Source organism: Amblyraja radiata, chromosome 12 (genome assembly GCF_010909765.2).
Source record: "Amblyraja radiata isolate CabotCenter1 chromosome 12, sAmbRad1.1.pri, whole genome shotgun sequence".
Classification (NCBI taxonomy): Eukaryota; Metazoa; Chordata; class Chondrichthyes; order Rajiformes; family Rajidae; genus Amblyraja; species Amblyraja radiata.
In genome coordinates, this window is record NC_045967.1 from 41689033 (window position 1) to 41707187 (window position 18155).

Consider the following 18155-nt stretch of genomic DNA (forward strand, 5'->3'; position numbering starts at 1 on the left):
CATGACCAGGAAGTACATTCCTAAAGATGCAAATGAAGTAATCTCTAGTTGTTGCTTCAATTTTACTACATTTGTAAGCCTCAGACAGCTTATTGTTCATTTAAAGAATATCACAAAATATCCTGCTACTCACACAGCCTCTTGGTATTGAATATCTCGAGACATAATAGCTCCGATTTCCAGCCGACGTTGTGAATTTGATTACAACTCCTGTAGCACAGTGGTTATTGCATAATCCATCACTCCACCTACAGGCACACAACAATCCAATCCTATATCACGCTGGCTAGAATACCTAAATGCACTGGCTCAGAGAGATTGAAGATATTTAAATTCAACAGTGCAGTTGGGAGCAAAGAGTTTAGAGCAGAGCTTTGGTTGGGAGGGGATTGAAGTCCTAGTGAGAGGGCAGAGATGGGGAGAAGGAAAGGGAGGGAGCGAGAGAGAGAACAAGAATGAAGTATCCTGGTGCAGAGTTAGAAGATGAACAAGTGGTTATTTGTATTTCTGGATACTTGAATGGGGCTATAGAATTAGCTGCCTGGTTTCCACAGGAACTTCATCACCATTTTACTCAGGAATACAGTAAAGCAGTTTAGGTGCACACTTGAAACAACAGGGAGCACCATTAAAGTATTTAATGTGGTGATGTTGTGGTTTTAATAAAACTTAGTGCTCTACCCTGCAACTTAGCAAAACTTGTACAAAGACGGTTTGGACAGCACTATTTAAAGAAACAGTTACATGCGAGTAATCAGAATATCGATGTCGAACCATAATTGGCTTGATTTTTTCTCAGTGAAGAAGTAACCAAGAGGGTTGAGGAAAGCAGGGTGGCGGTCCGTCTAAATAGACTTTAGTAAGGCTTTTGAAAAGTTTCTGCATGGCAAGCTGCTTTGAAAGGGTACATTGCATGAGATTCAGGGAGAGCTAGTTAAGTGGATAAATAATTGGCTTGATGGTAGGAAAGAGGATGATGATGAAAAGATGTTTATCGGTCTGGAGTCCTGTGATGAGTGGTATGCCACAGGGATCAATGCTGGACCAATGGTCGTTCATCATTCACTTCAATGATTTGGATGAGAAGGCAAGGTTATTTAGTTTGAAGATGACACTAAAATAAGAGATATCACTGACAGTGAAGAAGGTTGACAAAAATTGCAGCAGATTACAGCAAATTGCAGCAGATTACAGCAAATTGGCCCAGAATTGCAACGTGTCGTTCAATTCAGGTATGAGGCGTTGCATTTTGGGAAATCAAATCAGGGTAAGTGTTACCCTGTGATTGTTAAGGCCCTGGGGAGTGGTGTAGAGCTGTGGCAAGCTCGCCTTCAACAGTCAGGACACCGAGTACATGCGGGGACATTATGTTGCAGTCATACAAGACATTGGTGGTGCTGCATTTGGAATATTGTGTAGATTTTTGTTTACCCTGTTATAGGAAAGAAGTCTTTAGGTGGGAAAGAGTTTAAGGTGAGAGGGGAAGGATTTAAAAGTATCCTGAAGTGCAACTTCTTCACACAGAGGAAGGGGCAGATATGAAGTGAGCGGGTACAACGATAGAAATTACATGGGATTGGGATTTAACTCGGGGAAATGGGACCAACTTTGATGGACATCTTGATCGACAAGGATGAGTTAGGCCAGGGGGTCAATTTCAGTACTGCATTACTCTTTTATCTCTGTGGCAAAGTGTGTGGCCCTGGAAGTTGTTGCAGCTTTGTAAATTTCAAGAAATATGCTTAGTTGGTAAGGTGCCCTCACAGCTGGACCATGGCTGCCCCTTTCAGCAGAGGAATGGGGCAGAGTGGGCTATAACAGGAATGTGCAAATCAGCAAAGGCACCCTGAACCATGAGAATCCTGTAACCCCAGCATGTCCTGCTTCCACTCTTTCTCATTACAGTGTAAATAACATGGTCTGCCAATTTTGCCATAGACTTGCTTGAGATTGCAGAAGGTGATCATTGATCACCAAGTTGGTGACACTTTTTTTGCCAAGGCCAGTATAATTAAAAATATTCCTCATGGCCACTAGGAAATGCGTGGCTGTTGTGCCACAACTTCTGGATACCCTAAATTCAGACCATGACTGACTACAGCCACAGTGTTCATGGCACCTTACATTAACTTGGCTCCTAAAAATAAAATACACAAAGTACTGGAAGAACTCAGCAGATCAATTAGCATCTCTGGAGAACATGGATGGGTGAGTTGAGGAGAACTTCTTCAATGTAGGCATAACTTGAGTAGAACTTCTTCAAAGTAGGCACAACTCACCTATCCATGTTCTCCAGGGATGCTGACCGACCCGCTGAGTTACTCCAGCACTTTGTGTCTTTTTTGTAAACCAGCGTCTGCTGTTTCTTCTTTCCACAGTAACTTGGCCTGACCATCCTAATCCTCTTGGTGTGATCGCTACTACCTCATCATAGTGATACATGACAATTTACTTGAGAGTTGTTAAGTGCATATGATTCATGGATAGCATGCAAAACAAACTTTTCACTTTATCTCGGTACATGTAACAATAATAAATCTATACCCTAACCTAAACTTTAGAGATACAGATACAGTGCGGACGTAGGCCCTCCGGCCCACCGAGTTCACGCCGACCAGTGATCGCCCGTACACTAGCCCTATCCCACACATTAGGGACAATTTACAATTTTACAAAAGCCAATTAACCTATAAACCTGTACGTGGGAGGAAACTGGAGCACCCGGAGAAAACCCACGCAGTCACAGGGAAAATGAACAAACTCCGTACGGACAGCGCCAATAGTTAGGATCAAACCTAGGTCTCTGGTGCTGTAAGGCAGCAACTCTACTGTGCCACCCCAAACCATTCCAGAACTAATTGACATGGCAAGTCAAAGGCTGACTGTTAATCTCACAGTTTGGGTTCAATTTGCTTCTAGCTGTTGAGCATGGAATTTGTAGTGTCATAGAACATTACAGCACAAGAACAGGCCCTTCAGCACACGATATCTGTACTGAACATGATGTCACGGCCATCACTTATCTACCTGCACATAACCCATATCCCTCCATTCCTTGCAGTTCCATATACCTATCCAAAAGTATTTTAAATGCCACAGTTGTAACTGCTTCCACCAACACCACTGGCAGCGTTTCCCAGGCACTCACCACCCTCTGTGTAAAATACTTGCCCTGCATATCTCCTTTAAACTTTGCCCCGTCACCTTAAAACCATGCCCACAAGTATTTGACTTTTCTATCCAAGGAAACATTTTTGATTATCTACCAAATGAGGTCCCTAAAGCGGGCTATATAACCAAAGTCCTGTAAAGCTGGTTCATGATTTCCAAACTCTTATACTCAATGCCACAATCTTTGAAAGCAAGTATACCATATGCCATCTTTACCACTGTCCTCCATATCCTGCTCCTTTCTGAAGAAAGATGCAAAGTACTCATTTAGTACCTCGGCTACATTCTCAGACTCCAAGCACAAATTCCTTCCTTTATCCGGTCCTACCTTCTCCCTGGTTATCCTCTTGTTTTAATATAGGTATAAAAAACAGTGGGATTTTCTTTCACCTGACTTGCCAAAGCCATATCGTGGCCCCTTTTGGCCTTTCAAATCGCCCGCTTGAATCCTTTCCTCCTTTCTTTACATCCCTCAATGTCATGGTGAGACAGCGAAAAATACTAAATTCTGACCCCAACAATTGCCTTTGATTTGCTGCACATCAAAAGAAAATATTCAGTCATCAGATGGGGAAGATCTTGATGAGGGTAAATATGGACAGCTGTTCGCTACCTGCAATGACAGTTGCTTAAACAAAGCTTCAGCTAATCCAAATCCTCCCTTTTATCCAATGTTTTCAGCTGTTTGTAGCCCAGTGTTCTTATCTTTGACACTAATCTTATGCAGTTTCAGCATGGCTGATGGATGCCATTGATATTTATGAGAACCCCAGAAATATTTATTTGTGGTAATTGCCCCACAGGTGCCCAACAGCAGGCTTTTGGCATATTGCCGGATATTGGTTGACGTGGAGACAAGAGAGGAGATGTGCTCACAGCATGCTTTGTTGAGCTTGCGGGCTGGCAGGGAGAAGGAGCATGTTGTGAACAGGATAGGAGCTGGTCATAAATGAAAACCTATCAAACACTGGTGTAAGGGCTGTAAATGAAGATGTAATTTGAAAGAGAAGTAGCATTGTCCCATTGGAATAGAGAAGCATATAAAGTATTCGAGGAAAATACCTAAAAAGCCAGGAAGCAGAGGGAGTGCCGTGGCACGTCTAAAGGCAAATAGAGAAGGATAATATTTTTATCGGGACAGGCAGCCTCTATGGATAGAAGGAATGGGGTTAGGTTGACACCCTTCTTCAAACATTCAGATTTCTCAACCCAAAACATCCTCCATTCCTTCTCCCCAGAGATACTGCCAGTCCTGCTGAGTTACTCCTGTATTCTATGTCTATCTCTGGTGTAAACCAGCATCTAAAGTTCCTTCCTACACATAATATTTTCATATTTGATATTCACAAATGACTACGGAGAAGATGGAGAAGTCTGAAGAAGTGTCCTGAGATGAATTGCCATCTATCCATTCCTTCAACAGAATTTGCCTGACCCGCTGAGTTACTCCAGCACTTTGTGTTTTCCTCAAGATTTCAGCATCTGCTGTTCCTTGTATTGGCAGCACTCATCCCCAGATGCCAATCGCAATCCATTCCACCTTGCAGTACAGACGAGGGACAGAAAGACATGAGCTAAGAGTTTTTCAGAGGCCTCCAAACCATAATCAAGGACCAGTCTCACCCCAGTCACTCCATCTTCCCCCCCTCCCACCAGGCAAGAGGTACAGAGATTTGAAAACGCATACCTCAAGATTCAGGGACAGTTCTTTCCCAGCTGTTATCATCCCACTGAAGTTAAAGTCAAAGTCAATTTTATTTGTCACATACCAAAACTGTCCTCTCACCAGCTAGAGTGGGATCTTGACCTTCCATCTTCCTGATTGGAGAAGTTTGAACTATCATTAATAGGCATTATCTTGAACTAAATGTTATACCCTGTATCCTGTATCTGTACACTGTGAACGACTTGATTCCAATCCTTTGTAATCTAGATTTTTCAATGACGATGGCACACAACAAAAAACTTTTTACTCTACCTCGGTACAGGTGACAATAATAAACTAAACTAACCTATAAACTAAACTAAAGGAAGAAATATACACCATTATTATAATTGTTTACTTCACCTTCTAACAGTGCAAGGTGACATGCTAAAAAATCAGTACAAGGTTCCTGCTTGTCATCTATTCAGACAAGTAGGCAGAATAAAAAACTCTTTCATGGCACAAGCTTTCTCTCTCATTCTGCTTTTCACCATGCGTCTCTTTTTCATCTGCTTCTATTAAGATACCAAAATCAATAGGAGACTATTTCCGTGCGGTTCCCGGAGATTGCAGGTGGTTGCCGGAGGTTGCAGGTAGTGGAAGCAGGTAGGGAGACTGACAAAAACCTCCGTGTATCGCACGGAAACCTTGGGTGGGGCACAAAGTCTCCAGAGGTTTCCGTTGAGATTTCCTAAGTGGGACAGGGGCATAAGGGAGCATCCAAACCGCTGTCCTCATAATGCTGGTGCCCTAAAAAAATAGGCGATGATCAAAGGGGGTAGAAAGAGGTTTGGGTGGAGGTACTCCTTTCTGATGGCTAGAGCGATTCTCAGTTTTTCATTCTTTATTTCTTCATTTATTTATTCACATAAGCATACCTGATGGCAGTACAACATCATATCCGATCATTTCTCTGCCATAAGCTCTGCTTCCTTGCAATCATTCTAAAATATTTTTGCTCTGCTTCTGCAGCTGTCGCTGGAAGTGGAAAAATCCAACGTATTTACACATCCTAGAATTAATTATGTCTTGAAACATCTGTGGATAACTCCCTAGGAAATGCTACATATTCTCCTGCTGCAACTTGAATAATGACGTTAAAAATATAGTGTTTTAACAGCAGTGCATTGGATATTTCCTTGCATGTGACAATCCCAGTAAAATATTTACAGCCAGAGAGGAGCTTGGGGCTCTCATGGAAACATATTTATTATGTTTGCCCTCACCTTCACCTCATAGGCTTGACATTAACAAGCTTTAACGAACACACATTGAGTTTTTTTTTAAAGGCTTTTGTTAACTATCATCCTAATATTATGGAAATTATTTCCAAATTATTTCCATATATTGTTTTATAAATTACACTCAGGATTGAAATTCTGTTTTTATGAAGCAATTCCTGGTTTCTAATCTCAAAGATACCATGATCATTATTTTTCCTTTGTGCTAATATTTCATATGGCACACTATTTTCTCTTTATTATTTAAACTCAGTAGTTTACTCCATTCCACATCTTTCAATCTTGTGAACCAATCTTCTTTGGTGCAACATCAAATTTTGAGACATAAATTTTAGATTTTAATCCACTTCAAAGAAATGAACAAAAGCATTGCTTTACAAAAGATATTTCTTCCATCGCAAGAGCTGCCAGAGCAATTTGAACCACTCATAGAATTTGTGCACACTCACAGCCTGCATGCCATTGCACTGTATTAGCAGGGACTGACCTTGTGAAGTCGTCATCGCCCATTACGTGCCGAGGCACTGGAGAGTAACGGCCTGAAGTGATTGCTGGCAATGGATATGTGGGTTTGTTCTCAACTCCACCCATGTAACCCATACCAGAGTTCACATGATTATCAGTGAGGGTTGAAAATGCTGCAACATAAAGATAAATGGATTGAGTTAATGAGGAACAACAGTTTAAATCCAAATGTTATTTATTAGCCAGAATAAATGTGATCCTTTTCATGTTGCCCTATGCTCGTGTATAGGAGCAGCAAACTGTTGCTTGTTTGGAATGTGAAATGCCTTGATCCTCACGGTCTCTACACTAAGCTTCCAGCCATTTAAGCAAATAATTTCAGGGTGATATACTGATGCACTGCTGAAAGATTTCTACATTATTGGAAGTGATGTCTTTAGGAGATGATGCTGAAATAATCTGCTGTCTGAACCAGATATAAACGCTCTAATGGCAATACTTTCAAGAAGAGAACAGGACTCATCCTTGGTATTCAATATTTATTCCTTAATTGACACAAATCAAAATCAATTATCTGTTAATTATTATATTGATTCAGCTGGAGCTTGCTATGCACAAATTGGCTAAGGCCTTTTTAACAGTGTTTTTTATTTTAAAACTTCATGATCAATTGGAAATTGTCCTGTGATTGAAAGGTAATGCACGAATAACAAGCCTTTGTATTTTTCTCTGATCTAGAAGAGCGCAGATTTCCTTCTGAATGTACAGTAAGAATTACCCTGATTTTGTACAAACAGTTGTGAGGGTGGTCAGCTATGCACCATATCTAGTCAAAGGTAGACCAGGCCAGAATGGAGACCAGGGAAGCAAAAATGCCAATAATGACACATTGGAATGTGATGTTGGTCAGACTGAGTGCATGTCTTTGAGAGTATGAAATGCACCATGGGTATGTAGGGGGTAAGGCTGTAGAAAATGTCTATGCTTAATGGATCAGGCAGAGAAATATGGAATTAAGGTGAGTGCCACAAGGTTTAGCAACTTTCAACTGATAAAGCAATCATTGGGCTAGTTTGGGGCTAATGGGTGGTGGTATGAATTAGATACTCGCCCACTATACTGTAGAACTGACTTCCAATTACAGATATGAAACTAACTTATTGGCAATCTCCAGACAAAGACTTTCTTATGCAAGTTTTCATCTCCTACTGTGAGATATGTAATGCTAAAATATAACTAATACACAGTAAATACTTACTGCTGGCATAGTCAGGAGGTGCATATACATCATTAAGATGACTACCACCAGGTTTAGCAACTTTCAAATAGACCATATCCGAAGTGTTCTTGAGAGCCGCCACAGCTTCTTCGTGCCGTACCTCCTGCAGGCTGATGTTATTGACCTGCCCGGCACAAATAGTGAGTGAGGTCTTTACATTTACTCCATCCAAATATGCATCCCCACAATTCACACTTTCCCCTTGTGGTTTCCCTATCTCTTTGAGAGATGACAGATGAGATCCACTCTCTTGCTTTTACAAAAAAATCACCGCAAACTTTCACTTTTGAAAGTTATGATCAAATCTGCTACCACAACCCTTGGAAACACGTTATTAATTACATAATATTATTTCATCTTAAGTTCTTTTGCCAAATATTACTTTTAACTATTGAAACTTGTGGAAGTAAGTTTTCCCAATTATTCTTTCAAGTTGCCATAAAGCTTTGAATATCTCTATTTCCCCCCAACATTCATTGTTCAAAAGAAAACAATCACAGTTTCCTTAATTTTACTTCTGGAGTTCTTCATTTGTATTACAATTCCATAAGTGACTAATGCAACTTGTGCAAGGCAACATTCTTCCTAAAGAGTGGTGACAAAATACTTGATAGACACAAAATGCTGGAGTAACTCAGCGGGACAGGCAGCATCACTGGAGAGAAGTTTCTGGGTGACGTTTCGGGTCGAGACCCTTCTTCAGGCAAAATACTCTGTATGAGATCCCATTGTTGATTTCCAGAAGTGCAGCATAATGACTTCCCTCTTGCACCCTTTTAGCTACATATCTATAAATCAAGGGACGCCATGTCAGTTTTTTTTAACCATCCTTCTCAACTAGTCTGGCTATCATCAGAATTTTGAGTATGCATGCCCCCAGGTCTCATTATCAGTCCACCCACATTAGAATGCTACAATGCTTCTCATTATCTTTCCAAAATGTATCATTACTCCAAACTTGCTTTCTTGAGATGCAGGTAGACAAAAATGCTGGAGAAACTCAGTGGGTGAGGCAGCATCTATGGAGCGAAGGAAATAGGTAACGTTTCGGGTCGAGATTCTTCTTCTTGAGATGCAGTGTACTGTCAAAATACTTTCAGTTTCACATCTGAAAGGACAAAAGGGGATCAAATGCCTTAAAGTTCGGACATATAAAATAGTGCTTACAGCAAGTAGCCGGTCCCCTGTTTGCAGTCTACCATCTTTTTGCGCTGCTCCACCTTCAATAATTTTGGTAATATAGATACTGTTATCTCCAGGAATGTGTTGATTTCCAATCCCTCCAGCAATACTGAACCCGAGGCCTAAGAGAAAGAATGTAAAATACAACATCATTTACTTTGTTACAGTGCAAAGCTAGCGAGGGAGATTCAAATTAAGATTCAGGCTATGATAAACAGGTGCTAATTATTAAGGTTCTAAGGGACCCATCGGATTCTTGTATTTGTTGGTTTTCAAAGAAACAAGATTGTCACAGAATTTGAAAGAAACAAGACTATTTAGGATTTTTATAAATAAAGCAGCTCACAACAATTATTATTGCAGGCTAATGTAAACCAATATTTCTGGGAGCCAGGCACACTTTATGCATGAACACAAACAAATTCAGAGTGGCTGAGTAAATGACATTTGTAGATATTCATTTGACATTGTTTTTCTCAATGTCATGCTATTAAAAATGACATTTACTGGAATGAAATATTGTCTTTCTGAAAATTTGAGGGAGTGATTCCAGGCAGGAATCATCTTCATATTCCTGATGCAATTTCCACAATGGGGCATACTGGATTACATAATACTTTGTAGCAATTCTTCTTATGAAGCGATGTGTTGGAGGTAGACCACATTATCGGAGAATCACTCAGTGATTGTCACAATTCTTTAGATTCTTCTAAAGCATCGGTGGACTTGTTGTATGAATTCCACATTTACCTTTAATCTCTCTGTTCATTCTCTAACGCTGCAATAATAATTCTCAATCCCACTACTCCCCAGTGCAACTAATTCCCACCCGCTCGCCCACTGCGGACTAAGGACCCGTGTCACGGACTGGGAACCCATCTGGAAGGCCCGTTCGCAGGAGCCGGATGGAGAGCTGGTAAGCAGACCAGCTGCGAGAGGCAGTGCACTGCCTTGATGGTGGAGTGGATCGCTGGAGGCCCTGCAACAGCCTGGGGCTCGGCTGAACTGCGCGCTGCTCCAAGAGGCCGAGCGCCTGGACCGTATGCAGCTTGCAGCAGTGGAGGAGCGGCAGAGGACACCACAACTATGCTTAGCCAGGCCAATCCTGCAATGTCACCAGGACAACAGGCCCTCATGGTCAGGTCAAAAACCCTGCACTTACAACTGGGACTTGAAAATTGTGCCAAATCTGGAGATTCTGTATACTGTCTCAGTGAACTACTACTATACACTTGCATTGTACCTGAGGTGCTAATCTAAGATGAATCTAAGTGTTTACGTATAGTGATTTTTGTACTGGACTGTATACAAAAATGAATTTCACAGTACCCCGGTGACAACACATGACAATAAAGTACCATTGAACCATCAAATCACCATCCAGACCAACCCCATGATTTTCTGATCCTCTGATACACAAACACCCTTATGTCTTGACACTGTGATCATGCAAGGCTTTTCATGGACGCACTGATCACCAACCCCATTCCTACGCACCTTTTTTTGTTCGTCATCCCATTCCACAAGATAATTCTTGCCTCCACAAACACCTCCTCCACTGGTTTTTAGGCAATCATTGAGTTTACTCTTCTGATCCCACACAACCTAAGCAATGGGATCTGATCCCTCTCCACAACAAGTGAGCTGGAGCACATAGGTTTAAGGTGAGGGGGGGAACATTTAAGCATTTTATATCAAGCCTGCCAGGGTTAGATAATGTAGAAACTGAATGTTCACTGCTGGCTGGCATCGAACATACCAGCTCTTGTACTTTGTAGCAAATCCAACATGTATATGGGGCACCACACACATTTGCTAATAAAACAGATATACAATATTGTGGAAATCATCTGATGATTGTAATCCTGAAAACTTCAAATTGTTATATTCCTTCTTGATAGGTTTATAAAAAATAATGCATGTTTGAGCATGTGGTGCCTGTTTTTTCTAAGAGGAAAGTAGATTACAGTTACTACACTGATTAACGTTCGTAGACCGAAAAAAACATTTATTTGCAATCCTTGTGAACTTGACATCCATTGGATAACAATTTTTGTTTGCGAAACATCAGTTGTTTGAAAAATAAAATTTCAAATTGTTCTATGAAACTGGTTTATTAGTTATCTCAGAGATAAGTATAAAAATAATTTCCTGCTTGTCAGTAAGCAACAGTTAAGAAGCATGCCCATGGTTTATATATATACAGTGGCTTGCAAAAGTTTTCATACCCCTTGAACTTTTCCACATTTTGTCACGTTACAACCACAAACGTAAATGTATTTTATTGGGATTTTATGTGATAGACCAACACAAAGTAGTGCATAATTGTGAAGTGGAAGGAAAATGATACATGGTTTTCAAATTATTTCACAAAATTTTTTTACAAATAAAAAACTGAAAAGTGTGGCATGCAAAAGTATTCATATATAATTTATATATATATATTAATATTGATTTTTTGTACATCCCAGTTTGTCCAATCTCTGGGTCTTCTTCTTTGCTCCTCTAACACATCTGTCGCCTAAAGATGACGTACAAAGCTGGAAAGTGCTTTTTATGAATGTGAGATTTGCTATTATGCCCTCCCAGTAGGGTACCCCTGCGAATGACAGGTTCCATAGGACATCAAATTTGCATCAGTAGTATCCAACTGGCTGTTATCAATGTTAATACAGGTGTTTAAAATGTGGTAAGGACCAGTTACCGTGTGATGGGCATCACACTTTTTCTTCTCATTTCTTAGATCAGCAGGATTCATGGACAATCAGTGACCCTATTCTTCTCATCCCACTCTAAACCAAACTGCTGGGTTTGATCTTTCACCCCAACAAGCTAAGTAAGTATTTATGAATTAAGCCACTGTGTTGAGGCTGCAATTCTAGGACTAGATATGGAAAACCTGAATGTTCAAGAATGCTAGTGCATCAATGTTGAAATTTAACACAGTCTTCAATGCGCCAGCACAGATTTTGGTCGAATAAATAAAAGGACCATTGAAGATCAAGACCTTAGTCCTTGCACAGAGTTCATGATTTATCAGGCAGTAATGATTTCTCTCCACCACATGCTTCTGAGAACATGAGTTACCTATGGCAGCCACTCCAAGGCACTGCACTGTAGTCAAATACAGTGTGGAAACAGGGCCTCTGTCCCAACTTGCCCACACCGCCCAACATACCCCATCTCCACTAGTCCCACCTGCCTGCATTTGGCCCATTTCCCGCTAAACATATCTTATCCATGTCTGAATGTTTCTTCAATGTGGCGATAGTACCTGCCTCATCTACCTCCTCTGACAAGTCGTTCCATACACCCACCACCCTTTGTGTAAAAAAGTGACCTCTCAGGTTCCTATTAAATTTTTCCCCCCTCATCTTAAACGTATGTGCTCCGGTTCTCTGGGGATAGAACCACAGTCTAAGGTCCTGCTGCAACTGGACACTAAGGGGGTGAACCTACCAACAGCCTATCAAATGCAAATTGAGCGCATCATTTAAGGAGGAAATGATTCTCAATTCCCCTACTCTGGGCAAGAGACTTTTACCTGATATATTCCTCTCGTGATTTTATGCACCTCTAAAAAGCTAGAGTTGAAAGGGAAACAAAAGGGTGATGAAAGGTTCTAAAGGAGACAAAATGGTGTTGAGAAGCGAAAGGGTGAAAAAAGGGAGTTGTTATCAGGCAACGGAATCATCCTACCACAACCAAAGAGCAGTCCTGAACTACTATCTACTTCATTGGTGACCCTCAGACTATCTATGATTGGATGTTACTGGCTTTACCTTGCACTAAACGTTATTCCCTATACGCTGGGAATGGTTCGATTGTAATCGTGTGTTGCCTTTCCGTTGACTGGTTTCACACAACAAGAGCTTTTCACTATACCTCGGTACATGTGACAATTCACTAAACTAAATCTTTGGTATAAGCATCTGCATTCCTTGTTTCCACAATGTATAGTACAACCTGGAAGTAACATGGAATTTGTGTCACAGAAATTGAGATTGCCTGGTCTTGTGTCTGGAGAAAATGCAGGCGTTGCAGATGGGTCTGAGAATGTTTTTGTTAGGAAGAATATGAAAGCCCAGGTGCTGTTTGTGTTAGTGAAGCACAGAACGACGAGCTACTATTTTTGTTATGTGTGCAAAATTCATTGGTAATATTTTGGAAGAAGTCCAATACCATAATAGCACAGAGTAGACTCTGAAAGTGTACTATCAGTGGAGCTTTTCAAGTAATGTTACTACATTTCTCTAGAGATTTTACTTTAGGAAAATAACAAGGAAGCCATTTCTTTGTTTCGGCAGATAGATGAAGTCAGTGAAAGCATATTTTTGTTCCTTTACATATTTGTAAAACCACTGATCACATCAGCATCTCCAGATGCACTCAGCAATATAAATGTTACCTTTGGGTCCTTTTAAAAGATTCACTTCTAATATAGCCTCAGCAGCTGGCTGCCTTCTGCGGACTAATAGTCGAACAACTGGCCCTGCGTCTTTCAGTGCCTCCACTGCTTTACTGTGAACCACTTCAGAAACATCCACATCATTGACTCGTAGTACACAGTCATTGACCCTGAAAGTACAAACAACAATCAATAATCTGATTCAACAGAATAAACATTCCCCATGAGTGGAGTCATAAAACAGTGCAGATGCCAGAATCTGGAGCAAAAAACAAACTGCTGGAGGAACTAAATGGGTCGGGCAGCATCTGTGGAAATAAATAGACATTCAACATTTCAGGGTGAGAATCGATTGTCCATAAACATCGATTGTCCATTTCTCTCAATTGACGCTATCTGACCCAACCAGTCCCTCCAAGATTTGTTTTTTTCTATTTCTCATGTGGTCCTGATTCAACTATCATGAATATCAAGGACTAATTGTGAAATTATTTGGCAAGAATGCAGAATTACAAAGTTAGTCATAATGCATAAATGAAACTGAGGTGATAAAAATGAAGAGACACAGACATAATCAAGATTAAATGTGTGCAACAAATAGGTCCAGATTCAGGCAAAACAAGACAGTGTGCACAGGCTTCTCAGAGACTCTTTTTTCAGAGGCTGCACAAAGATTGTGAGTTCTCAGTGTTTCATATTGTTCACTTCAAGAACGTTAAAACAATATGGATACACTTCTTTGTTGTGGGGGCAGATAATCAGGTGCTCCATAAACTGGTGCCTCTATTTTGGTGCTATGCACAACTGGCAATGGGTTTGCTAATGGGCCAAATAAGTCAAAACACTTATAACTGTTCCTGAGGGACCGCTGAACTCAAAACACTGATCACTGGGAACAAAAGATTTCCTTTCTTCTCCTCTTTATTCATAGGCAGTGCAGACGGGGGGAAAAATCTCCCACACTGTGATTCTAACAAGACAAAACAACCATTTAAAATGTAAGATTACTGGAATTTTAAGATTCCAGTATCTTATTGACAAAGAAACTATGCAGTTTTCATAAGGTATTTGGAGTTATACATTCCTGTTAACGCTCTGGGGGATCACAATCTAAGGTCCTGCTGCATATTGAGCATATCATTTAAGGAAACCTAAGTGTTGTATACGCATTATAAGATAATGTATTGAATTGATTGGAAAACTAATGTATAGAAAGACATGACCTGAATGCATTTACTGTATATATTATGAATAAAGCATACTTTTGAACTAAATAGAAATATTTATTGAAACCATAAATGGAATGCCGATAAATGCTAACAGTTCCTGCAAATCAACAAAGGTAGAATTCCTCTGTTCAGTTTGCACTAACCAACTTGATTGTAGTGGCCATTTGGCTAATTTTGCATGTCATTGATGATGGCATGTGCCTTTAAATTTTACTGCCCGTTATATTGTGGGCGGGATTTATGACGTATTTTTGGGCGTGATTTGGACTATGTAGCTTGCGCAGAAGTTTAGTTTTTAGATTAGTTTGGAGAGACCATGGAGAAAGTTTACCCTTCGACCATGCGAGGTGTAAAGGAGATCATGCGAAGTGTAATGGAGACACGAGGAGTTTTCTAATGTTTAAAGTGATAAGCTGGAGTTCGCTGAAGATTACAGTAACGAGTCGGAAGAAGTTTGGATGTATCTTCCTGTTTTCTATCAACAATAAAGCATTTATTCATCAATAGACTGTGTTTTGAGAGATAAGAAGGAACTGCAGATGCTGGAAAATCGAAGGTACACAAAAATGCTGAAAAAACTCAGTGGGTGCAGCAGCATCTATGGAGCGAAGGAAATAGGCAACGTTTCGGGCCGAAACTCTTCTTCAGATTGATGGGGGGTAGCGGGGAGAAGAAAGGAAAAAGGAGGAGGAGGAGCCCGAGGGCTGAGGGATGGGAGGAGACAGCAGGAGGGCTGAGGAAGGGGAGGAGACAGCAAGGGCTAACAAAATTGGGAGAATTCAATGTTCATGCCCGCAGGATGAGTTGGAGGGCAGGGGGGATCACAGAGAGGGGGGCAGTTAGAGAGGAGGTTGTGAAACTGTCTCCGGAGAGAGGAGGAGAACTTCTTCAAAGTAGGCATACCTTGAGGAGATTTCACAGTGGAGTAGCTTCAAAGTAGGCATACCCTACTTGGAGAGATGTTCTCTAAAATATCGGTTTGTTTTGGTTCTAATGGAAATGTTGACTAAACAAAGCCAGACCTACTAGCAGAACAGTCTGTTCACTTAATTTAAAAAAATTGGCAATCTGCCAAGACCTCTTTAAAATCATGGATCCAGAAGATCAAGAAAGAGCAACGCCAGATGAACAACGAGGTGGTAATGAAAGACCAATTAGACAACTTAAAGAAACTAAGAAAGAGGAAATCTCGATATGGGAGCAAGCTAATGAGTCCATCGATAGCTACAGAAAACTCTTGTATCGAGAAGGAACAGGCAATTCACATGCTGCCTGCTTGAAAGAAACCGAGAAGGAGAGAAACGAAGTATGGAAACAGGTTGCCAGATTAATTGAGAAACAGATGAAACTAATGGAATCAGAACAGAACGTGATCAAGGTGAAATCTAATATGAGCCTACTATTGAACCTCAGCCAGGAGGTTGGCAAGAAACAAGATGTACTGCTGTGTTCACAGCCATCTCGGGAAGAACGCAGAAGACACACCCAGTGGGAAGAAGACAAGAAAAAGATATTCAATGGTTTCATGAAAAAAGCAGAGAAGTGATTATCTGAAATTATACCACAACTTACGAGCTTAGTAGCTGGAAGTGCGAAGCAACAAGGTGCTAGAATGGAAGATGAGATTGCACCTGGGGATAGTATCTCAAATGTATCTTCAAGAAGAACAGACCATAGATCTGGTTTAACAGCCAGTTCGGTTTCGAGGGCTTCTGTTCGATTGGGAGTTAAAGCTGAGCTGACTGCTCTCTCACTAGAAGCGGATGCCATGAAGAAGAAACATGAGATCGAGCGAGAAGAAGAGATGAGACGACATAAGCGAAGAGATGACGTGACAGCAAGAAGAGATGACAAGACAGCAAGAAGTGATGACGTGACAGCAAGAAGAGATGAAGCGACAGCAAGAAGTGATGACAAGACAGCAAGAAGTGATGACGTGACAGCAAGAAGTGATGACGTGACAGCAAGAAGTGATGACGTGACAGCAAGAAGAGATGACGTGACAGCAAGAAGAGATGACGTGACAGCAAGAAGAGATGACGTGACAGCAAGAAGTGATGACGTGACTGCAAGAAGAGATGACGTGACAGCAAGAAGTGATGACAAGACAGCAAGAAGAGATGACAAGACAGCAAGAAGTGATGACAAGACAGCAAGAAGAGCTGAGGCAACGAAAGGAACAACTGGAAATGAACACAAAGATGGTGGTGGCTAAAACAAAGAACGAGCTACTGGAAAGTGAGGGTTCAAGACGATGAGCTCTGGACCAAGAAGAAAAACTACTCAAAGTGAATTAGCAGTTGGATCAATTCCACAATCGAGGTCCATCAGATTTCTAGGCTTTGAAAACCCATTGGAGCAGAGGATGATGGGTGAAACTTCATCTCAGCAAATGGGTGCTAGAATAAAACCAACTATTATTGGAGCGTCTGTGGATGCTCGAGACAAACCAATTGCAGACCACGCTTTTTCGAGGCCTGGTGCACAGGCTCGAGCAAGCCAATTTGAATCACAGAGGCCTGTGTATCAACAGGTGGTGCCAAACCAAGGTTATCATGATGGGACATGGCATTGGTGAAAAGTCAAACTGAATTCACAGCTCGACAAAATACCTCTCTCATTCTACCACCAGCAGAAATTCCTATGTATGGTGGAGATCCTTTGCAGTATGAAGCTTTCGTAAGGGCATTAGAAGAAGTATTAGAAACAAAAGTTACGGATGAAAAGGAGCGCTTACGATTTCTGGTGAAGTACACAAATGGTAGTGTTAAAGTACTTGTAGAAAGTTGTCAAAAGGAACCCGGTAGCCATGGCTATAAAAAGGCGAGAAGATTACTTGAAGAACGTTTTGGTGATGAACAGAGGATTGCTAACGCATACATGGAGAAGGCCCATGCTTGGAAAGAAATCAAGCCGGAAGATGGGGAAACATTGAGTGATTATGCAATATTCTGGGAGATTGTTGCAGCTTGATGAGAAATCTCGACCACATGGAGGAAATTAATCTTGCAAGTAATGCTAGAATCATCAATAGCAAGATGCCCGGAAGATTGAGAGAAAGGTGGAGAGATGAAGCAGGCAAAATAAGAGATGAAAGGAAGCAAGTAGCCAGCCAGAAAAGAAGGAGAAGCCAACTACTAGTGATGCTATCACCTCGCCTCAAGTAACTGCTCATATTGGGGCTGGGGTTGAAGCCTGTATCTTCTCTATCTTACCAGTACAGGTAAGGAACAGCAAGACGAATACAGTGTTGCAAACATATGCTTTTCTTGATCACGGGAGTTCGACTACCTTTTGCACAGAAAACCTGACGAGAAGACTGAACATCACAGGAGAAGAGACTAAGATTCGATTACGTACCATGACTAAAGATGAAGAGAGCAGGAGTCATTACATTACGAGTATGGAGATATCCAGTTTGTATGAGGATATTTTCATACCAATATCTGAAGTGTTTACACATGGAACCACGCCT

At 41.0% G+C, this 18155-nt stretch overlaps 1 protein-coding gene across 8 annotated transcripts in view; it reads right to left on the minus strand.

The window, feature by feature from the left end:
- dlg3 (discs large MAGUK scaffold protein 3) overlaps positions 1-18155 on the minus strand; it is a 418354-nt gene that overhangs the window by 155025 nt on the left and 245174 nt on the right. For 7 of the 8 annotated variants that reach the window (XM_033030629.1, XM_033030632.1, XM_033030628.1 and 4 more), the window contains 4 exons: positions 13452-13621; positions 9029-9165; positions 7841-7985; positions 6605-6755 (listed from right to left, as the gene is read on the minus strand). In XM_033030629.1, coding sequence (XP_032886520.1) covers positions 6605-6755; positions 7841-7985; positions 9029-9165; positions 13452-13621 — 603 coding nt within the window. Of the gene's footprint in view, positions 1-133; positions 249-6604; positions 6756-7840; positions 7986-9028; positions 9166-13451; positions 13622-18155 lie in introns of those variants that run through there. The other variant, XM_033030630.1, reaches the window with a different exon arrangement.